The sequence below is a fragment of the Eurypyga helias genome, unplaced genomic scaffold (assembly GCF_000690775.1).
Source record: "Eurypyga helias isolate BGI_N326 unplaced genomic scaffold, ASM69077v1 scaffold4650, whole genome shotgun sequence".
Lineage (NCBI taxonomy): Eukaryota > Metazoa > Chordata > Aves > Eurypygiformes > Eurypygidae > Eurypyga > Eurypyga helias.
Window position 1 is genome coordinate 520 of NW_010223661.1, and position 23,199 is coordinate 23,718.

Below are 23,199 nucleotides of genomic sequence, written 5' to 3' on the forward strand. Positions count from 1 at the left end.
AGAATAATACAACCCAAATTATAGGACAATAACATTTATTTAGACCACGAGGGATTCCACATTATACAAATCCTTAAATTTATTTTTTTGTTTCACTGGTCCATTTCTACAACAAATACATCAGATCTACTATATAATAAAATTATTTACATTTCCAAACAAGGTTGGGTTTGTTTATAAACCCTCTTACTGCTATTCACATACAGTACTTAAACAACAGCACAATACATTATTTTCATACCTAAAAATGACAACCCTGTATTCTAATTTGTTTATGAAAAGTGGAAACAAATAAATTTACAATTGTCTCCCCCTCCCCTTCCATTTCATACAAACACATTAACCTCATGTGCTAACCCTGGACTTCACTTCATAAATCCAGGGGGTTTTAGAACAACCCAGTTTTTATATCTATTTATCTGTTTTTTAGAAAAAAAATCATTTATGGGGAACAGTATAATATTAAAATGACTTACTGTACAGAATTCTATTTAAAAAAGAAAAATCACAGCTCAAAATTGCTATTGGGAAATTCACACTCATTTACATGTTTCATGTTTCCATGCAGTAATTTACTTGGATTTTCTTCTTTTTGACTGCATTGCACTGGCACTCGTTTCTGAAATTAAGAGAAGAAAAAAAGCATGGATACGAAGTCGGTAAGCCATTCCCCAGAGGTGCACAGATTGCCCCTTCACTCTTCCAAAACCACACCAGAGTGGAAACCTCTGAAAGCCAGGATTTCCACAGAACCGGGACGGACTCTTCGCAGGAGGTAACACACATGGACCCTTTACCCTGACGACAGCAGCTGACAGCGATACAGCACAAAGTTCCCCCTAGCTTCTGCTAGGGCACTACGTCCGAGTCTTGTGAGTTTAACATTTATGAAGTTCTAATATAATGCCCTTAAAAATAAGAGTTGTATATTTTTAACTGTTCTTTCACGTTAGTTCCCCACGTGCCACAACCTGTTCAGTGGTACCACAGAGACGGTCTCTGTGAAACAGCAGTACAGCGCTAGGCACACCCCGCATCAATCAGACCCAAGCATCTTGGAGATGGTGTTATGAAAACAATTTGGGAAGGTATTTTGAAGCCTGCCATGCCGGTTTAAGTGCAGTCGCTTAAGGCCTTGAGAAGTCAAGTCATTAGTCTCTGTAGGTTCCACTGCGATTCACAGAAAGACAGCTCATGCAGAAAGATACCAAATACTACCTAGCACAGCAGCAGAACAACCAGAAGCACTGCAGAAGCTGCAGTGAAAGCAGATGACATTTTCAGTGCACTTACCAAGGCACTAAGTTTCCATTTCAAACAAAAAAAAGAGTAAGGACCAAGGGTATTTGCATATTTTGATTTTTTTTTAATATGATGTGAAATGTTGGCAATGTATCCTTGGCTCCTCACAATATCTTCCAAAAGCTATTAGAGCTGTGTGTATTTTTATGAGGCAAAAGGGAAAAAAATTTCCAAAACCTCCAAACTGGGAAAAGCAACAGCACAACCTCATGGTGGTTAAATGTTGTACACACACACACCCAAAAAAAAATAAAAAAAAATTAAAAAAAAAAATCAACATTTCAAAATTTAGCAAACTCAAATCTACAGTAAATGATGAAACAGCCCTTGCTGGAAATGTACTCCAAAAAGTGAAAATCCCAACACAGTACCATTTTCAGAAGTGAAACATGTCACAGGCACAACGTACGGTCACCGGAGCCCGCCCTGAGTAGCAATGCTGCTCCAACGGAGCTCGGCCAGCAGCAGCCCGGCTGCAGCCATCCCTGCTGCTGCTGAAGTCTCCAGTTTGGGAGAACCAACGGGCCAGTGGTCAGCAGTGTGCGGTACCTGTCACAGGCCCTCTGAGCATCACCCGCATCCTGGAGTGCCAGCAGCATCTCCCTTGCCTGCTTCTATCCCAAACCTGCGCACCGCAGCGTGCCAGGTGCGTGGGGACGAGGCTGACTTTCAGTGTGCCCTCTTCTCTTAGTTATCCTTCTGCCTCCTCCTTCCCGACACTCAGCAAGGGAATTCCAACACGAATGGACCAAAGTCTACTGCCCTCTCCCTGCTATATTTAAGTGTTTCCTAATTGCCATTTTTAACATGGCCTCAATCAGCTGCTATCTCAAAAGGTAACCTCTGCCAGCCCCACATTCCCTTGCACGTGGACTAGCGAGTTCCTCGGGACACAGAAAATATAACTGTAGATGTCTAGGAGGAGGTCAGGAACACCCAGACAAACGTGCTTTTGTAAGCTATGATTCACCCATAAAAATGTAGAACAGAGTAGGCACCAGTGCCAAACCCTGTTACCCCTCTCCAGCCACCTCACTGATCCTCCAGCCTGTCCTCTTCCAGAAGAATCTGGTTTTGCTCCCCTTCTCTCCAACTTGGAAGGAAGCAGCTGCTTGCACAGCGATAAGGTAACCACAGCCCAGGGTACCACACAGTGAGCTGGGCCTACGTTTTCAAGCAAAACCCTTAAATACTGCAGTAGTTTCAGACACATTTTAAAAACAGTGGTTTTACTTACAGAGTGAAATGAATAATACAGTACAAACCCCTAAGTCAGTTCTGGTATTATTTGAATTCCATGTACTTCCATGTTCCCACGTTTTCAGAATTTGACATGCCACTGGTTGTCATCTTTAGGTTTATTCACTACAGTATGTGGGGCAGGTCATACATTTCAGATCCCCTCACACTCAGGAAGGTATCACCAAACTGATTTTACATTGGCTTCACATTTTTCAAACTTCTCTTCACAATCATGAAAGATAACTTATTTTCACAATACAGACTTAGATTCTTCTGCACATCCTGCCACAAGAAGCAAATATAATTAAATTCAGCAGCCACAAAAGTGCAGAACACGTAAGTCCCTCTATGTGCTCTTTTGAGAGTCGCTGCACAAGTATGTGTAGCTGGAAGTCTCAAAACTCTTACGATGCAAACATGCTTACCAACAAACTTTGGTATCTTCAGTATGGAAAATGGTTGCTGAATTCAACTTGACTTCCTTTTGTAATAATTTTGTATTAATACCTCTTTGTTCTGTATGTAACCTTTAAAATACTGGCCCAATGCTGCCTCTTGATGGTCTCTACCCTTCCACACAACTTTCATCCATCACCATTTTTCTGACCCTTAGACACGAGGAGCTGAGACAGCTTCAGAAACGCAGAACGGCACCGTGGGCTGTGCACTCCAGTAACGCTCGCGCGTATCACCAATGCTGTGTACTCTGGTAAAGACTGTAACCTGTGCAGAAGTAAGGCACGTCAGCACCTGCTGGCGCCGTGGGTCAGCACCTCTAACTTTAGGGTTTCAGACGTTCTAGAAAGAACAGCCGAGGCTCTGCGTGTGAGCACACAGCACTCCTCAGTGCTCCAGGCTGCCATGCCGGCCGCATGCTGAGCGTGCCCGACCCACAGCACCTGCCTTCACAAGGGCTGACCGTGCACTTGGGGAGACTTAAGCATTTGTCTTGTGTCTTTCAGGCTTCAGGGAAAACAAAAGTATCACTTTCACTGGAGTACAGTCCTTCTAAAGGCAATGCGTTTCTGCTTCGACTAGGCAAGCCTGAAGCACACACTGTTGACAAGTACTGCAGAAAACAAGTTCCACCAACTTAACAACGGGAAATTCATACGAGGTTTACTGCCAGTACAGATGTCGGTAAACAATTCAACACCAACCTGTGCCTAAGTCATTGAAACCAGAGTTAAAAGCACACAAGATTTACAAGCTGTAAAGAGCCAGTTACTGAAAGGGTTATTTTTTGAGGAAGTACGTTACTTCCTGCCCTCTCCAGAGAAATGATGCCTGTGCATTTTACCTTTTGCAATGCTGGACGCAGATGCTGGTCTGGAGGACCTCTTGCGCTGTCCATTCTCTACAGTTTCCTGTGAAGCGCCAGAATCCTCTGTTCTTGAATTTCTTCTATTTGGAGTTTTAGACTTTTCACAATTCTCTTTTGTCTCATTACTAATAAAGTGGGACAAAATATTTCTGATGAAGTGTAAGAAGAATTATGTATTTCTATGCAACTCAGACAAGCTGGAGGATGGACCGACACAGGTACCAGTTCCGGACTATTAGCACTGAAGATATGAAATGCTAGAGATACCAGAAGATTTATCAGATGAAGAATGACCTGAGTAAGCCAGAGTATAGTCCATTTCTATTAAAAATTATCAGAAGATACAGAATTGAGAAGTCCTCAAAGAGAGTATTTTCAACATTAGAAGCCCAAGAAATTAGATGCATTATAAATTGTCTGCTCTGTTTTCCACAGGCGTCACCATTACTGAAGTCTAGGAAAAGCAAACAAGTTACATTAGAGACTGCTATGACACGGGAATACAGAGTTGAAATTGCAGATGAACATAAGGAGGAATTACGAACCCCTCAGTGAGTATGCCAGCTTTTGTTTTTACTAAAAAGACTCACTCCACTGAGCCAGTGATTTCTTTACATATTAAAAAGTTAAGGTTTATTTACAACTTTCTTCAAGCTTTAAAGCTTGAAGTGAAAAACCTGGTTTTTATAACAGAAACCTTTTTCTGCTATAAAATAAGGTATTTTTAGGTAGCTTGGAAATCTGTATTTCTTGTCACTGAGACAATAAATGGAGTGCTACATTTTGTAATTAAAGTCCTCTTTTATTTTATGACTCATAACCCTGTAAACTCATCCTGAGGTCTGGGCATTTTCTCCTTAATGCATTAATGCCAGACAATTTCTGATGACCAAGTGGTTTCTGAAGATTAAGTTAAACTTAGCTCCTGTGAATTCAAAGGTAAGTAATCAAATAAATTATTCTGCTACTATTGGAAAAGGAGAAAAAAGCCTCATTTCATGCCCTTTTGGAGATACTTGAAAGTTTTCAAAAAAAGGCTGCCTTTTAGTCAGAGAACTGACAGAAAACACACAGAGCAGACCCAAGCATTACAGAGGTTCCACTGCAGTGTCACTGTTTCAGAGGAATTCCTGCTTGGAGCGAAAGAACTACTACTAATACGTGTAGTTCTAAGTAACAGATACTGAAATAAAACACAGTTTGTCAACAAAAGGAGAGACAAACATTTTCAAGCAAGGAAACACACAGCAGAAGAGAATATGGAAGCATGTGGATTGTCTCAGATACAGAAAAAATAATGAAATCTATTTCCCCGTAGGTCAGTATTATGGACAATCTATAAACCGAATCCTCTGAACAGGTCACAAACTGGTCTTCTGCTAAGTACCCTGGGCAGCTGAAACAACAGCCACCTGCTTCAGAGGACACCAGGAGGTAAGCAAACAGGCACCATCAGCTGAAGCTCAGTTGTTAAGAGAAATTTTACAGACTCTAGTGACTAATCCATAGCTTGGATTGGCTCATAGGAAGCAACATATCACTCCTCTCCTTTTACAGGAGGAAATCAAGTTTGCTCAAGTGAAAATACTTCTAGTGCTTTGTAGGTTGCAAGGATCCTCTAAAGTCTGTACCTTATGGCACTTAACTCCAGGAGCTCAAAGCTGACTGCTGTATCAGACAGCACTCAAGTCAGTTTGCCTGAAAACTTTCCTTCTTTTCCGGTCTTGCTCAGAAAAGCACCAGTCCAGAAAAATCTAAATAGAAATGCATCTGCAGTAATTTGATGTGCTAAATGACTCTGGAGTATGGTGACGCAAAGACACTTCATCTGCAGAATCTGCTCATCTCCCAAGTGGCGCATCTTCAGCTTGTTAGAAAAATTCTGTCCTGAAAAAAGTCTGTCGTGAAATTTCAGCTGGTCTTTGAGACAACTAGAAAGATGGCAATCCATGTGAAAGTAAATATAGTTAAATATTCAATTCAGAGTCACTCCTGGTTGGAGAAAGTGTATTGCCTTACCTCCCCCACAGAAGATGACACTGCCTTATCTCCTGATGGACCACATGAGTGAACTGCATCTCTTGCCCTGGCCTAGGAGACCACTCCCCCGACGAGGGCAGCAGCAAAACCCCAGCCAGTTGTGCCAACAGTTACCCAAAAACTGTTATGAAGGGCTGTTATTGCAGCTGCCTAGACTGAATTTAAAGAGTCTGGTGGGTTTACACTCTAAACAGAAACAGATCTTGGAAACCATCTTTTCTTTTGACGGAACACAGCCATTCGAAATTTCATCATTAAATTACTGAATGGCTTAATTGGGACAATATGAAGTTCTACCTGGCTTTTCTATCAGGTTTCAGCAAAGTGTCAACAAGCAAACATAGAGGAAATCTGAAGAAGTCACGAAGGCAGAAGAAGAACAAACTTAAGAACGACTTACTTTCAGAGAACAAAAATTCACATGACAGCTAAGCTGCAGGCTTTGGGGGTTTTAGTTTTGATTTGTTTTCAGAAAATACAGAACAGCGAAACCAACAAGACCCTTCCAGGACGTGAAACACTCAGGGAGAAGAGGAAACACTGCCCAAAGCATGAAGACAGACTTGGGAAAAAGTTATCTTATGTTCTGCATTTCAGCAACGTTTTGAAACACTCAACCAGCCCGATTTCTTAGCAGGACAGAGAGGGTATGGACAAGAAAATGAAAAGCAGTAGCAGAAGTTGTGCAATTGACGTGAAGAGAGAGAGACTTTCTCCCATGAAAGCTATATCTATTCTGAATCTACACAAACTATCTCCTTACCTTTGACCAGCAACTACTGGAGCATTTGTTTCAAGTTCTACAAGAGAAAAAGATAATTTTAAAGTCTGCTGTAGAAGTACATACCCACTGACAAGGCATGACTATCTCACATTTTTCTCATTATGTATTAGGTTTGAAGAATCAAGTTCTCTCATCTGTTATTTCTCTCAAAGCAGCTAACATATCAAACCAAGTACCACATCAGCCAAGTGCTCTTTCTGATTATGGCCTGCATCTGCAAAGGCAGAGAAGTTAAAAGGAACCCTGCCAAGAAAACTGTAGAGGAACTTCCTGACAAGTCCTCTCCCTTTTTTAACTTCCATGTTAGACAGTTTATTACTTCTAAAACATCTAAGTTTTATTAATTTTAAACCTTAAAACTACTGATCTGGATTTATTATGTATGTAAAAGTTTGCCCTAACACAACCACCTCTCACAGCAATATCCTCTAAATGCAAAGGAAGACAATTTTCTGGAGCCCAATTATACTTCTACTGAATTGGAAAAAAACCTCTCTCAGGAGATGATGTAAAGAGAAGTCTGACCTGCCATCTTTCTCTCACAGTAGTTTTACACGTACAGCTCAGGTTTCCTTTTGAGTCTTCACCCAAAACAATTTGCTCTCCTTTGCATCATGTAAGATTTCTGAACTTTTTACTGTCCATCTTTTCATTCTCCCCATATCCACGAGATCCTTTGTTGAGAGGGTGTATCTATACCTAAACACAGCACCCCTCGTGAGAAACCGCCACTGGTTTAGGGATTACCATGACAGTGTAACATACTACGTCGCTGCTCGTCTGTCACATCAGCTAGAGCGTACTCCATCTCACCCTTAAACACCCTACAATCTTTGGGACCGTGGTGCATAAAATGTGGCTTCGTCTTTAAGATTAATTTAGTACACAAAGTTTGCTGGAGTGTGCACAAGGAATAAAGGTGTCAAAAAAGTAAGAAAACAGAGTGTCTGGCCCCTTATGGTAAATACCCCTTACAATCTGTGTTGTTGGGACATCGGACTCTTCAGTGTAAGTGTATATAGCAGTGCCTGGGAAAAACAGAGGTCTTGGTAGCAAAAGAAAAAGAGACTAAACAAAATAAGGGAAGAGTCGTTTTTCTTCCTACTCAAAATTTGAACAGGGAGAATATCCAATAGTAGTAACACCAGTGCTTCCCCTGCAGCAAGAACTCCCTAACACAGCACCGGGGCAGTGAGCCAGATCGAACTTGACAGGATGCATGAATGGCTTTGTTTAAGTGGAAGTTCAAGGAAAGCAATTTAGTACAATTTTTACTTTCTGACAGCTCTACTTCTAACCACACTTGAGATGGCAAATGGATGGAGAGTGGCACTCCCCATGCGCAAGCCCACATCTAGCCCTTTTCCTTACTCTTCTTGGAAATGACTTTTTTAAACCACCACAGAATCAATGCTGAAGCACCAGGATAATAGATGGCAACAAGACATCATCTGTGAGGGCTCCATCCTGAAACACTGCTGAGGGTTCATTAAAAGCTGAACAGAAAAGGACTAAAATTCTAAAACTTCACATTCCCAGCAGGGCTTTTGAAAATATTCTCAGAAGTGTCCCATATAAAAGAAAAAATCCCATTTGCTCTTAACAAAACTTTCCAACTCCAACACAGCGTACCGTTAAAAATACAGTCCCTCCAGCTTATGACCAAGTATCTGCAAACTGCCTTGGTGATTCTGGCATTTGTTTCACTTGATCCCGCACTGAATCTCCAGCAAGGCTCTGGAGACTTCTCAAGCACAGTGTATCTAAAAGAAAGGCAATCCCAAAAGCATCCCCCAGCCCCCAAACTTCCAAGCACATTAGTGACCATTAAATATGCATTAAAATAAATGCATTTTCACTTACAAACATAAAGAGTTTAGTTCACCTACATTCTGCTTTTCCAAAGCAAGATTTACCTGTTCTTTGAACAGTACTTTCTGATGCTGCAACTGAACTTTTTTTCTGTGTTAAATGTTGAGAGGATGCTAGAATAAAAGTGGAGGGAAAAAGCATTATTTTCAAAGGGAGTCACAAGAATTCTCTGTTGTGTGATCGGGCTGCTTTTAAAAAATGCTGTATCTTCCAGCTTACTGCATTTTTCCATGTACAGATGCAACTTTTTTAACCTGCCCTCTACTTTCCCCCTTCATACACCTCCTCAGTTTTAAAAAACACTCTGACAAAACTATCCCAAACAATTTTTCTTATACTAGAATAAGTGATGAAATTAAGTATCATAAAACACATTTTTAAAGGTAACAGTTTTTCACCAGACTGAGAAATTAAAGAAAGTCTGAGAAACTAAAGACTCAATTCTAAACTAAAGACTAAATTCTCTCTCAGTTTAATGCTCATTTCAACATTAGTTCTGGGAAAAAGAGCGTCTTTGTTAATGAATCAATGCCCTCACTCTTTCAATTCAATTGCAAGAGTGCAAAACATGTTCCAGAGGCTCCCTTAAATTCCTCTGGATATAAGATGATGTGACTTAACATTTCTGAGGTTGCCAAGTTGAAAAATAAGATGGAAAAACAATTCTTGTTGGGCTAATGCTTTCTAGTATCTTCTTGTACGTGATAATGAACTTAAAAAGAACATGAAGACAGAAAGTTAAATTTTCCTGTTTAAATAAAGACTATTCACTTCCATTTTTCTCCTAACAAACCAGAATTCCTTCTGCGAAGCTCAAAGTAAACATTTCCATTTTCTACAACATACATCTATTAGCCACAGGGAAAGTCACATTCAGGCTGAAGTTCTCAGTTCCACTGACCTCTGTACATTTTATCTTCCATGCTTTTAATGTTTCTGTCTAAATTCATGATGTAAATCACAAGGGATATTACGACAGCTTACTTCCAGAGTGAAGGTTTACTTCCACACCATTTTCAACCGATTAAAAATGGCATCAAGAAACAGCAGCAAAGTCAGATGTTCAAATTAAAACAGTAAAGGAGAGAACAGCTCAGATGTGAAGCTATTTAATGGTTTTGAACTGGGTGCGATTCACTTATCAGTTCTTCACGTATTTCTCTGAAATGAGCATTTTAATTTTTCCCTAGACAAAAGGGATTTTTTGTGGGTTTTGTTGTTGTTGTTTTCTTCATGAGGTTATTCAGCTATTTCCCTAGAGGGTTAAGGTTATTCAAAGAGGGAACTAGTGTTATTAGGATTAACTCAAAATATAATAATTAAATCAATAAACTGAAGTAAGTTACCAAAAAAAAAAAGTCTCTGGCAAGACTGCAGCAGAATACTGGTATATCTACCAGTATAAAAGGCACCTTAAGTCTCACTTTTTTCATTACTGATACATCCACTTTTTCTCCTCAATTCTAGCAGTCATATGAAGTCACCTGTTACTGCATCGTATGCTCATGACAAATACCCCTTTTAAGCAGTAAATGGAAACTGAAATAAAACAACTGAAAGGTGAATCTTAGTGAAATACAAGCCTGTGTATCACTGTAACATTAGAAACAAAAAAGCAGTTGTCAGCCTTGACTACAGTGTTTAAATTTCATTGGGTTCATGGAAAAAAGCACCTCAGAGGTTCACAAAAGCAACCTCATTTCTCCCATTTACACAGGGTAGCACTGGACTTACCTGCACTTTGTGGCAGTTCCTGATGTGCTCCTGCTTTCTCCTCAGCCCCACCAAGCCCAGTTTGCTCAGCTGGCAAAGCGCTGTGGCTCCCACCATTAGTGCTCGGGGCTGCAGGTGCAAGGTCTGGGGGGGTGGGAGCGGTTACAACCGGCGGGACGCTCGCAGGAGGAGTGCCTGTTGATATGATGGGAGACACGGAGGCAGGGGCAGCGGCCGCAGTGCTGACACTCGAACTGCCAGGCCCAGAAGTGCTCTGTTTTGTAAGACTGGGTGCTGGAGGTGTCACAGTTTTATTATCTAGTTCTGCTGGTGACTGCTCTGTTCCCAAAGTATTTGGGACTGTTGTTTCTAGTCCCTGACCTTCTGCTTCTCCCTCCAAAGCATATTGCTCTTCCCCTTTCTCAAGGGAGCCAGTGACTTTCTTGCATGCTTTAGTCAGCAAGAGTTGGCCAATCTTATCAACTTTTCCCTTTCCCTTACTGGATGAGACAGGACTGCGTCTGTTCCCAGATCCTGGGCTACTCGTAAGAAGAGGTGAAACGACAGGTCCAGACTGTGCTGCAGTAACAGAGCACTGGTCACTCGACCCACCACTCTGAGGAGTCTCCTCTGGGCTGAAGTCTTTGACTTGCTGAGCAGGAAGATGGGAAGGAACGCTGGAAGGAGTTGTGGACGGAGAAGGCAGTTGAACAGAAGGTGCCACGGGATTAAGAACCAGGGGCCGGCTGGTGGGAATACTAGAAACAGGACTGCTGGATGATGTGCTGGGAGGAGTGGGCCCTGAGGAGAACTTTATATTCTGCGGTATATGCAAAGGACCAACAACCGCAACCGACTGAGGCATCAGACTAGAGTTAGAAGTCATGGGAGCTGCTGGAAGCGTACTGGATTGAGAGCCCTTCATTACCTGAATTATTGATGATGAGTTTATAAAAACGGGTGTAATAAACTGTGGCCGGGTGTTAGACTGAACTGCTGACTGGCCCTCAGAAACCATAACTTTGTTCCCCACACTGGGCATTGTGACAACAGTTGACACCAACGCAGGTTGCAAATGAGATGGCAATGGCGCCGATGTATTGGCAGACGATGTAATAGGGTTTGAAGTAACAAAAACTGTTATCTGGTTGGAGGGTAAAGGACCTGACATAGAAGAAGAGCTGACAGGCCTTTGCATTACAGGAGGAACACTCTGTGCAACGTTTATTTCTCCCAGTTCCTGGTGCCCTGCATTTGAACAGGGCTCATTATTTTGTGGCAAGGTGAGTGAATTAGAGGGCTCTTTGCTACAGGATGAATCTTGCAGTGGAGGAATGACAGCTATCTTCTTTAGCTCCTCTCCAGTGGTGACTACTGGTGCCATCTCAAGACCAGTTAGCCCAGGGGGCTTAATGGTTACATTAGGAGCTCCAGAATTATCAAGAAGTTGACTTAAAGAAGTTGGCGCCTCCCTCATAGCTGGAGATACCACAGTTTTACTTTCCTCCAAGACTGGAAGCTTACTGGTTTCTAAGGCTTGCCCATCTTTTCTTGACTGTTCTTCTGGAACCAACATTTTAATTTCTGGAGTAGGGATACCTTTTAGTTCAATACTGGGCTGGTCTTTGTTACCTTGGACACCTTGTGCACTTTGACACTCGTTATCTTGAGGCACACTAACGCTCTCTTTATTGTCTTCAGGAAAAAAAAAAATTGCAGGATTCTGATTACTTAGCATGTTATTATTTTGAAAACTTGTAGTCACAGGTGTTGGCAAAGAAGAGGGACTAGCCATTATATTTCTTTGTAGTTCCATGTTCTGCAAGAGAGATGGATTCTGCTGAGCTGTCATGGATAATTTAGCTGCTTTTGAATTCTGTCTGCCAGGGCTTGGTGTAGTTTTCCTACTGGATCCAGGGCTGGACCTTCGACTATTGCTTGGACTTGCTCTCTTTGTTCCTCCAGTGCTGGTTTGTTTTCCTGAATTAATGACCACGCCTTCCAATTTGTGTGACTGTGGAGCAGCAAAACTAGACTGATTGTTAATTGTGAGATTTGATGGGGCTTGTCCAATGGCCTTCAAAGTAGTGGGATTAAGACCCTGCTGATCAAATCCTCTATTGAGATTAGGCCTGGGAGGTAAAGGAATATTAATCTGAGGAGGGAACAGACCAGCTATAGAAGCATTGAGTCTCTCTGGAGACAAGCTAATTTCTGACGGTTCTGTGCTAGGTGGACGGTTATTAGGAGTCTGAGGATAGTATGGCCTTGGGCTTGCTCTGTTTGGGGTTTTAGGCCTTGAAGTTTGTGAGGGGGCGGCAACACTTGGAAAATGGTGTGTCAGAGCACTAGGCAGAGAATTAGATTGCTGCTGGGGACTTGCACCTTGGGCAGCTGAAAGTGGGGATGGTCCAGGTTTGGGTCCTGTCATCATTAATTGGTTCTGTGAAACTACTAAATGAGATGTCAAATTATTCTGAGCTCCTGATGCTGGGGGACCTTCAGCTCCACCTCCTTCTGGAAGGGAGGATACAGATGAAACCTCTCCAAGGGGTGAGCTGGAAGGATTCTGTACATTATCTTGATAAACCATTTTTCTTGGATTACTTCCCAGAGGAGGATTGCCTGGCAAGGAAATTCGTTGTTTATCAGGAGATGGAGGCACTGATCCAGGACCTTGGAGGTTAACCATTACAGGCATGTTACCACTCTGCTGCATTGGCATTCGTTGAGTGTCTGGATTCAGAGGTCCTCTAGGTGGGTGAACTCCTTGTGGTACAGGAAGCCTGACTGATTTGGGATCCTGCTGCATCATGAGCATCATCATCATCTGCTGCTGCTGCTGGGGTGTTTGTGGCGGGGCCGGGGCTTGCTGTGCTGGTGGCGGTGGCTGCTGCTGTGGCTGCTGCGTGTGCGGCACAAGTTGAGGTGGCATCTGCTGAAGTGGTCTTTGTTCCACTGGCTGAGATGGATAACCTAAGATGCCAAGATGATACATCCATTAAAATCAAGCAAAGATCAGAGAAAGCAGTATTTCTGTAACAAAGAGCAGCAGACAAAGTATAGCCAATGAGCCTGTTTCTCTTATCTGAGATCCACATTACTGAAACGGGCTTCACAATGATTCTACTTAATTCTTAAAAAAAATATTTTTGCTTAATATATGAATGATTTGCATGACATTTAATTGGAGATCTCTCAGTGTACTGTACCAGCTACTAGCTATTACTCCAGATTCGTGCTACCTGAAAAGTCTCTGCAACTGTCTACAGGCTTGCTTTCACTTACAAATGCAGAGCTGGACTTTCAGTAATTAATACTTTTTAAAGCAAACTTCAGAGTGGAACAGGCCCTGTGGGACGTGGACTAGCATACCTGCTACACATCTGACATTTCCTAGTGTACAAAGTAGAACCTGTCAGGTATTACTTGGCCAAAAACAGTGCTAAGAATCACCCATGTGGCTTATGATATAAACTCCTTCGTGGACTTTGGATTTAATCCTCCTTATGTGCAAAGGATAATTCCAACTGCAACCTCTATTTCTTAATAGTTAAAAATCAGCTATTGGTTAATGCTAATTTTTTAAAGACATCAGTCTATGCTACAGCTAGAACTGCAGATTGCTTTATCAGTCATGTTACTGGTGAATAACTCTACAGTATTCAATAATATACCTGCAGGATGACACATAAGAATGTGGCCACCTCTTCATTTTGAGCTAATTCAAAGAAAACACTTAAACAATGGTACCAATTAGTTTCTAGGAGGAAAGCAAGCTTTGGACTTCAATGTGTGATAACACAAATAAAACAGAACTGTCACAAAGATAATTTAAAAGCTCTCCTACAGTTACTACATTCATATAATCCACAGAAAAATCCTACTACCTGGTGGCCTACTTGCAAAATCAGAAAGTTTAGGACCTGAATTATCTAAATTCATTCCTTGTTCTCCAGACATCGATGACTGATCACTCTCCTCCAGGCCAGCTGGACGTGGTTCTGAAGAGCTGAAAGAAAAATAATTGCAATTAAGATCTAGCCCTCACATCAGTATTTGACTCCTGCTTCCATGACAAAGTACTCAAGTAATTCATTATTAGCACTTTTTCAGACCTGCAAGTAATTCACTAAAATTCACCACTACCTCTGGTATAACATGACAAAATTGAACACAGAGCCCAGGGTCTGCTGGCAGTCACTCCTGTGCCTTAAATACTACCACAAAAGAAACAAGTTGTCTGGCGCTCTATTGACCTTAAACATTTATTTTCCTTGTTTCTACCCTGAATCTGAGTTTTATAACTAAGAGGATGCTACTGGATATTTCAAATTAGACAAATATCTAACCTAAATTAAGTTTAAACTAAATAGGCTTCCCTCTGATACTGCTGTGACATCTGTATAGATGAGTATCATGGGTATATGTACAGAAATTTATTTTAATGGTAGCACCATTTATTTAGTTTTTATTTATCTATTTTATTTAGTTTAATGGCAGCACCACTTCTTCCGGTATCATACCCAGAAGTGACTAGATCAGAGTATCAGAGACCTCACAGCAAAAACGCTCTGATGTATCAGACACTGCAAGTCACTCGACAGAGCACAGACCTTTGTGGGATAGTGAGGATCTGTAAGTAATCACAGAAACACAGAAAGGCTTGGGTTGGAAGGGACTGCAAAGACCATCTTAATTGTCTTAAAACTGGTGAGAGCATAAACAAAAGTTCCAATACCCCTCTGCCAATGGGCAGGGACACCTACCACTAGACCAGGTTGCTCCAAGCCTCATCCAGCCTGGCCTTGAACACTTCCAGGGATGGGGCATCCACAGCTTCTCTGGCAAACCCATCCCAGTGCTCCCCACCCTCTACGGGAAGAATTCCTTCCTGATATCCCATCTCAATTTCCCTCTTTCAGTTTAAACCCATTACCCCTTGTCCTGTCACTCCCTGCCCTTGGAAAAAGTTCCCCTCCAGCTTTCAGAGAGCTGAAGCCATTGTTATATTTAAAGCAAACTGAAATATAAGGCTAATCTGTGCAATGCTAAATTCTCGTTCCTAATTGAAAGGGCTTTGTAGTTGCTAAGTAACAATTCTGCGAGAGGTTCTGCAACAGCAAAAGAAGTTTCCAGATGCCCGACACTGGATATTCAGAAGCTTTACCTCTGATCTGGCTGTTTGCACTGGGCTTGGTAAGTAATCACAGAAACACAGAAAGGCTTGGGTTGGAAGGGACTGCAAAGACCATCTTAATTGTCTTAAAACTGGAGAGAGCATAAACAAAAGTTCCAATACCCCCCTGCCAATGGGCAGGGACACCTACCACTAGACCAGGTTGCTCCAAGCCTCATCCAGCCTGGCCTTGGACACTTCCAGGGATGGGGCATCCACAGCTTCTCTGGGCAACCTGTCCCAGTGCCTCACCACCCTCTCCGGGAAGAATTTCTTCCTAACGTTTAATCTAAGTCTACTCTCTTCCAGTTTAAACCCATTACCCTTGTCCTGCCACTACACTCCCTGATAAGAAGTTCCTCCTCATCATTCCTGTCGGCACTTCCAGGTACTGGAACGTGCTATAAGGTCTCCCTGGAGCCTTCTCTTCTCCAGGTTGAGCAACCCCAACTTTCTCAGCCTGTCCCCACAGCAGAGGGCCTCCAGCCCCTGAAGCATCTTGATGGCCTCCTCTGGACTCGCTCCAACCCGTCTATATCCTTCTTACAGTGGGGGCCCCACAGCTGGACGCAGCACTCCAGGTGGGGTCTCACCAGAGCAGAGTAGAGGGGGAGAATCCCCTCCCTCGACCTGCTGGCCACACTTCTCTGGATACAGCCCAGGGTACGGTTGGCTTTCTGGGCTGCCAGCGCACACGGCCGGCTCATGCTCAGTTTTTTGTCCACCAGTGCCCCAAAGTCCTTCTCCAGGGGTACTTGATTCTCCAGGAAACTCTCTAGGACAATTTAAAATTGTTCAGATTCAATGCCCAATACTTCCACTGATGAAGGCAGCTTTTGCAGACTTAGAAAAAACCAAGTTTCTACATCTATCAATACATACAGTCAGAGGACATAAAATAAAGAGGGATGAAGAGTAAAATACTGTAACTGTTTATCTGCTTCATGAATATATGAAGGCTGTAGAGACATCTATGTAATAAAAGCTCTGAGTTAAAATTAAAGCCATCAAATAAAGTCCACTGCCAACAACGAGAGGCAGAATTATGCAGAAATACTACGGACAAAAGAAATTTTCAGCAAAATAAGAATCTGAAGTATATAATGGTGAATAGATCTATCTTATTTAATTCTACTCGAGAGTAAAATTTTCTGGCATCTGTACAGCTGACATGACCCAGGCCTGTCCAATTAACTACCTAACCAATATTCAAAATGCAGTACGCAACTTGAAAGTCCCTGAACTTTCGTGCATCAAAACTGGGGAGAACATAAACCAAGAAAGAAAAAAGGTAAGAAATGTGGCAAACAAATAACTGTTCCAAGCACTGCTGCTGAGCAGGCAAGTATTGCCAAGGACAGCATCTGGACTTAAAACTTTTGTCTATTCCCGCCCACCACCAGTTTTTGTGATGAGTTGCTGTAGGCTTACATACCTCTACCAATAAATGCGATGAAAATTGGCAAAATGCATACACATGCCCCAGAAGCATTGTATTAGAAGCCATAAATCAAAAAAAATTCTGGCAGCAAAATCACTCAGAGAAGCTGCAGCCTTTCATGTAGGTGCCAGCAACAGGAATTGGAGTAACTGCCTAAAATTATGAATACAACCTTAAGTTTCTAATTTTGCTGCTTATGATTTCTTCATAATGGTGTAGCATTAGAGCATCACTGAACAAACAGGTTTAACTTAGAAAATCGTGGTGCAAAACTGATTCTTAGGAACCATCTCCTGCCAGATGGGTCTAATGTACAAACCTTGCAAGAGACATGAGTTTTGTTTGCTAGCAAAGAGGAGCAGTTATGGTAGGAAAGACTGCTACTGTAATTGCTGGCAAATGTAAACATTACCTGAATTCTGAACATTGCTGAAATTTCCCTGGACATATTTAGCAACCACCACTCATCAAGAACCCCAAATTCTGAATACAAATAAGAAACAAGATGAGAAGTTTGTGAGAGGAACAAATATTCCATATTTTTTGTTCTTTCCTATTGCTCTGGATTTAAAACCAAACCAACCCCACCAAAAAAAAAAAAACCAAACCCACAAAAAAAAACCCCAAAAAACCCACAAACAACCTCCCATTCCAGAAAACCCAAAATCCCTAACTGCACATTAGGTACAGTATGGATTGTTGTACATGAACCCTTTGCTTCACCAGCTGCATTCTCAAGCACAACCTTCAGGTATCAAATCCTTTGTCAGAGCGGAGAGAGAACTCCAGAAAGAAAAACCAAACCCAACACCCAAACCAGCAAACCAAGAAGGGCTGCAGATGCTGAAATAACGTGCAAAAATAAAATTACAGTACAGATGCAAGCAGAACCAGTGCTGCTAACACAGTACAATGCTCTGCAACAACTTCCCAACTTTTATTTTTGTAGAGCAGCACTTGTCCTCCAATGTTTAATGAGCTTCATTTCCCACAGGACAGGGGGACTCACAGCCCAGATCTATGGTTAAAAGCTCTCTGAATCAGTTTGAGAAAATCTTCAGTGTCCTGCAGTGCAGTTCACCTGCACATCACACTGTTCGCTGGCAGATCTGAATGCCAGCAGTGATTTTAATGAGTGTGTGACAGCCGTTCTACCAGTACACGTGATGCTCATGGTCTGTGCACAGAACATTTAACAACTGTTTGTGTGTGCATTTAGTAGAGCTAACACATTTTATCTACAATCACATTTCATCTCACATATTTTTCCTCAGTTTACATCTCATTACCTACAGTCTTCAGGTTCAGAAAAGACCCAACCAGTTTTAAACAACCTACTTTTCTAAAACGTCTTGGTTCTCATTCCAATACAGAGTTGCTCAATTAAGCAAACCCTTAAAACTATTTTAGACTCGGCTGAATAAACTCTTTCAATAGCTCACTTATCCTATTTACATTCCAATATGGCTCAATCTACAGACCATATTACGAATGGTACTTTTGTTACTATATCATTACATCTCAGAAATTATTTCTAAGAAAAACCCAATCATTTTTACCACATTTATCAAATCAGCTGCATTTCCACACAAGGTTTGCTGCTCTGAATTCTAAAATTTCTGAGGAAGAATAACAGAGAAGAGGCTGAGATGAGAAACATCCTATTTGATTCTGATGCTAAAGAAAGTGATCCAAATCAGATTTAAAAGAATCAGCAATTCCAAGACAGGAAAATACTGATCTTGCCTAACAATGTATGGAAAGTGAGTGTGAATTAGGCAGGAAGGTAGTACAGCCACCTCTCACTGCAGTCACCCTCCTTTTGCTGGAGAATAATCTCAAAGTCATCTATAAGCCTAGCTCCCTTCTTAATGCTCGTGCCAGAGGAGAGTGACTAATATATTGTCCATTAAGAAACAAAATGCTAATCTGTATCAGGTGCCAAAACAGCGTTCTGCAGGTACCAACGGCAAGAGAACGTTCACTGAAAATATAAACGACACAATAAGCATAAAGTGGTATTTCCTTTGTTAAGTATGCCAAAATCAGATTCAAAGCCTTATTTGAGAGCTAGGAATTCTTTTGAATTGTCACAACTCAACAGAAGAGCTGTAATCTAGGCTTCTTTCATTGTGAAAACTTTTTAACAAGCAAATAGTCTTTGGGGCTTTGTAAGCTCAGAGAGCTTTATATGTCCTTTTATTGATATTCCCAGGCCCCACTGAAGCTGGGTGATCATCAGTAAGACCAACGAAAACAGAATCTTAACAAGGCTTTTCCTCAACAATCAACAGATTTTCTTTTCAGATGAGTGCCAACTCGTTTGCTCCTTCTGAATCCTTTGTCATTTCCACAGCAAGACAGCTCACTATAGTAGTGGTTACTATCATTTTATTGGAATCTATTTAGAACTGAAACTTTTTTTTAATTATTTTTTTTTTTTAAACACAGCACCAGATTCTTGCCTACGTAGAAATATGAGGCCATTTTTGTCTTTGATTTCGGGGAAGAAACCCCCACATTCCATGAAAGATGCAGACGACTAACAGTGACACAAGATTTGCATATTTAACTTTGTTGCAATTTATCAGCAGTGCCTACCCTGTATTATGCAAATTGCTGTTGGGTAGTGGCTATGCAACATGAATGTCTTTGATACAAAGAAAAATAAGACATTTTTATTGTTTGAAAGACATCTGGATAGCTTTAAATATCAGGTGAACAACAAGCAGGAAAATATCTGTTTGCTATCTATTTGAGGCTCCCCCCAGGATCTGATGCATCCAAGCAGGAAGATGCACATTCTACAGTTATGCTACTACTACTCTTTACAACTGGATCACACGGCAAGGTACTGTTACAGTGCACTCTTGCCAAGTCACTTGCACTTAAAATTCCTGGAATGGCACAATGAAGACACCTACGCGGCCTCGTATACCTCACTTCCATGGAGCCAACGACTGTCAAGGCCAGGAGGCTCAGCACATCGTCACTTGTGGCCTTCCCCACAGGCCTGCCCTGCCCCTTGGGGCAGCACTGCAGGATGGATCGTGGCTGTCCCCAGCCACCCACCTGCACACGAAGGAGCCTGTTCCACACATTTCAGAAGCTGACGAGACATAGTGAGTTACACACTGCAAGAGATGAGCTGCTGCTACCTCAGTTACAGCTTCCAAGACACCCCAAAATTGCAGTCTATCCACACACTGGCCACTTGATTCTAGCTGAGGTACTTTAACCAGGTTTTCAGAGCTGGCTGTGGACTGCATACTCCTTCAGATTTCATCTGAGGTCCCATGGCCTGTTTTGCAGCAGTGTTAAGCTGCAAAGTGTGGCCATACCATGACCACACACACAATTATACAGAAGGCATGTGAAAGGTATTTTTCATGGCCTATTAGCATGTTTTGCTTTACCTTTGCTGTGCAGCATTTCTGCACCTGTAAAACGCGCGTAAGGACTCCTGCATTTTATTCTACTATCAGTTAAGCCAATTAATGATTGTCACAAAAGATCACTTCCTATAGATGATGCGAGTCGTTTCAGTCCAGAACTAGAATGTCCATGAGAAAATTAATTCCATCTTCACAAAGGAATCTTGACATTGTGCAGAACATGCAGGTTAGGGCTACGCACTGAATAACGAAGGGAAAAAATAAAATACTGAACAGTCGCTTAGTACTTAAATGCCATCCACTTTCTGCACTGAGCTGGACTGCTGTCTCTGGGAAAGGTAATAAACTTCAGGTTAAAGCTTTCCAATGATTATTCAAAGTGGTACTGGTGGAACCAGAGCCACACCAGTAGCTTAATGTGCCATTGCTACCTTTTTATTAAGAATTTAACTTTGAAATTTGGATATTCCTGTGTTATAATTTTCTGTGCAAAGTTTTTCCTTTTCTTCCCCTAAAGCAAACTGGAATCAATCCTCAGAAGTTCCATCAGGTGGATTCATCTCAATGCCCCTGTAGCTTATCTGCAGCATTAGAATAACGAGATACAGCATATCTGTCGTTACTACTTAAGCTGAATAATGGTACAGCAGCAGTAGTCTACCACCCTGTGCTGGTATCAGTATAGTGTCAACAGCAAACGGTTACAGGACAGCTGGCCAATGAAGAATATGATGGCCAAAGAGTAATGAAGAGTCAGTATTCTCCTATTTCCACTAAACAGGCACATTCATTTGTCATCTCCCAATATTATCCATTTGCCTCTCCCCTCTCAAGAGTTCTGGGTTTCTTTCCTTCCTAATGTCTCCTAGGCCAGGAGGACCAGCACTGCTCGGGCTTGCTATCCTCAAACTCAAAAGTAACATTCCTCTCTCTAAATTCTAGCTGTAGCTTCAGCTAAGAGTTGTCCAGCTCAATTCCAGGCAGAAACATGTTGGAATATACATATAATTCAGGAAATAACCCCCAATAATCTCTACTGCACGTTATATGAAAGCTTCTAATTCTTCTGAAAGTACTTCCCAACTTCTGATTGTGGCCAGTCAGACTGCTTAAAAAAGGCAACCTCTCTTCCAAGGGCTGAGGTACCACATGCCACATTCTACACTTCCTTTACCCAGGAAAAGTAGGGAATGGTGTTATTATAAATGGGTGTATAACACTGAGCTGGGATGTTTGCATAGTTTATTTTTCATCTTGAACAAACTTTCCAGTGGCAGACTTGCCAGCGGGTTATCATTTAACTCATAAGAGAAATTGCTAGAATATGAAATAATACAGTTTCTTTCTCACCCCATACTTGCTGAAAAAATATTGACAAGTTGCCTGTGGAGCTTCCCCATGCCCCTTATAAAAACAATGTAATATTAAACCTACGTTGTTTGTTCTAGCTGTTGATTATTTTTCTTCTTCCGTGGAGGCTTCTTCTTCTTAGGCTTGTTGGCATTCTGATTATTTTGTTTGTTGTTCACACCGAAGTGTCCTGCTGATATATCACTCTGTAGAAGGTTAACCAACAGCGGACTTGTGAGTGTAACATCTTTATTGACAGGAAAAACAGGATTCTGCCCACAGGAAATCTGATTCCCATTTGGTGTTCCACTAAACCCCGTATTGAAAGGCAGCCCATGGCCAGAGAAATGATTCCCTGAAGCACTGGTGTTTCCTTGCATTGCTTGCATATGAGAAGGCACCATGTTTGGCTGCTGCACAGGAACGTCAGGTAACATCTGTGTCAAGTTCACATCATTATTTGTTGTAGTAGTAGTATCCCCAAGTTGCTGAGATATGTGAGGACCAGGTCCAGTGGGTCTTAAAACTTGTCCTTGAATTCCCATAACCTGAGAAGGATTACCATTCACAGGGCCTTGCTGTGCCATCATCTGCCCAGTGAACTGCACCATGTTTCCTTGCATGTTTGGGGTTGGTCCTCTCATCAGTTGAGCTGGCCCCGTCATAACATTGGACTGGTTTTGAGTATTAAAAGGCTGTTTATTTCCTTGCATCTGAGTGGTCATCATCTGTTCCATCATGGAGTTTTGCTGTAACAAGACCTGGCCCTGAGGTCCCATCATCTGATTATGAGGAGACATCATCTGTTGTCCCTGCTGGGGAATAATCTGTTTGGGTGGGGTCATCCTTTGGGGAGAAGGACCAAGATTTTGGTTCTGTGGTGTCACCATCATTTGGCCTTGCGGCATGAGCTGAGTTCGAGAAAGTATCATCTGATTTTGAGGGTTCAGCGATCCCTGAGCTTGAATGTTTACCATCTGTCCTTGAGAGGACACGATTTGCTGATGCATTCCCATAAGCTGAGACTGTGGTCCTTGCTGAGGCTGCCCCGGTATGCTGCCCATGTTAACTTGTGGCACCCCACTAGCACCAGCCTGCTGGTTGTTCATATTTCCATGAAGTCCCATTAGATTGGTCTGCATCATATTTGGTGGGCCATGTGGTGTTTGCATCTGATTTTGAGGAGGCCCAGACCCTTGGCCACCTTAAAAAAAAAAAAAAGAAAAAGAAAAAGCCAGTAAGAAACTGATTGAAATGGTAGAAGAGTTTGATGTTGAATAAGTACTCCAAAATTGTTTTCCTCCCTTTCCCAATGAAGTGGAATACCTGACACATTCACAGTCCTGTGATGCAATGTTTGTGGCTACAGATACATTTTAGTTGTCAAAACAGAACACTTCTCAAAACAGAGAGGTATTTCCCCTGTACCCCACCACAGAAAACATAACAGAAATTCAATTTCAGTTGTTATCTGTATGTAAGTACGAAAATCTTCCATAATATCACCTAACTCGACGGAATAATTCCTAACCAAAATATCATAGAATCACAGACTGG

General features: G+C 41.9%; 1 protein-coding gene across 1 annotated transcript; it reads right to left on the reverse strand.

Annotated features, from left to right (window-relative positions):
• Window positions 1-241: 241 nt before the first annotated feature.
• NCOA6 (nuclear receptor coactivator 6) lies at window positions 242-22,846 on the reverse strand (the record flags this gene model as incomplete). The annotated part of the gene is made up of 7 exons (XM_010147891.1): window positions 242-619; window positions 3,845-3,993; window positions 6,672-6,708; window positions 8,609-8,677; window positions 10,299-13,253; window positions 14,168-14,289; window positions 21,727-22,846. Coding segments are annotated over 7 exons (4,499 nt in total), but the record flags the coding sequence as incomplete, so codon positions are not given.
• Between the last annotated feature and the right edge of the window lie 353 nt (window positions 22,847-23,199).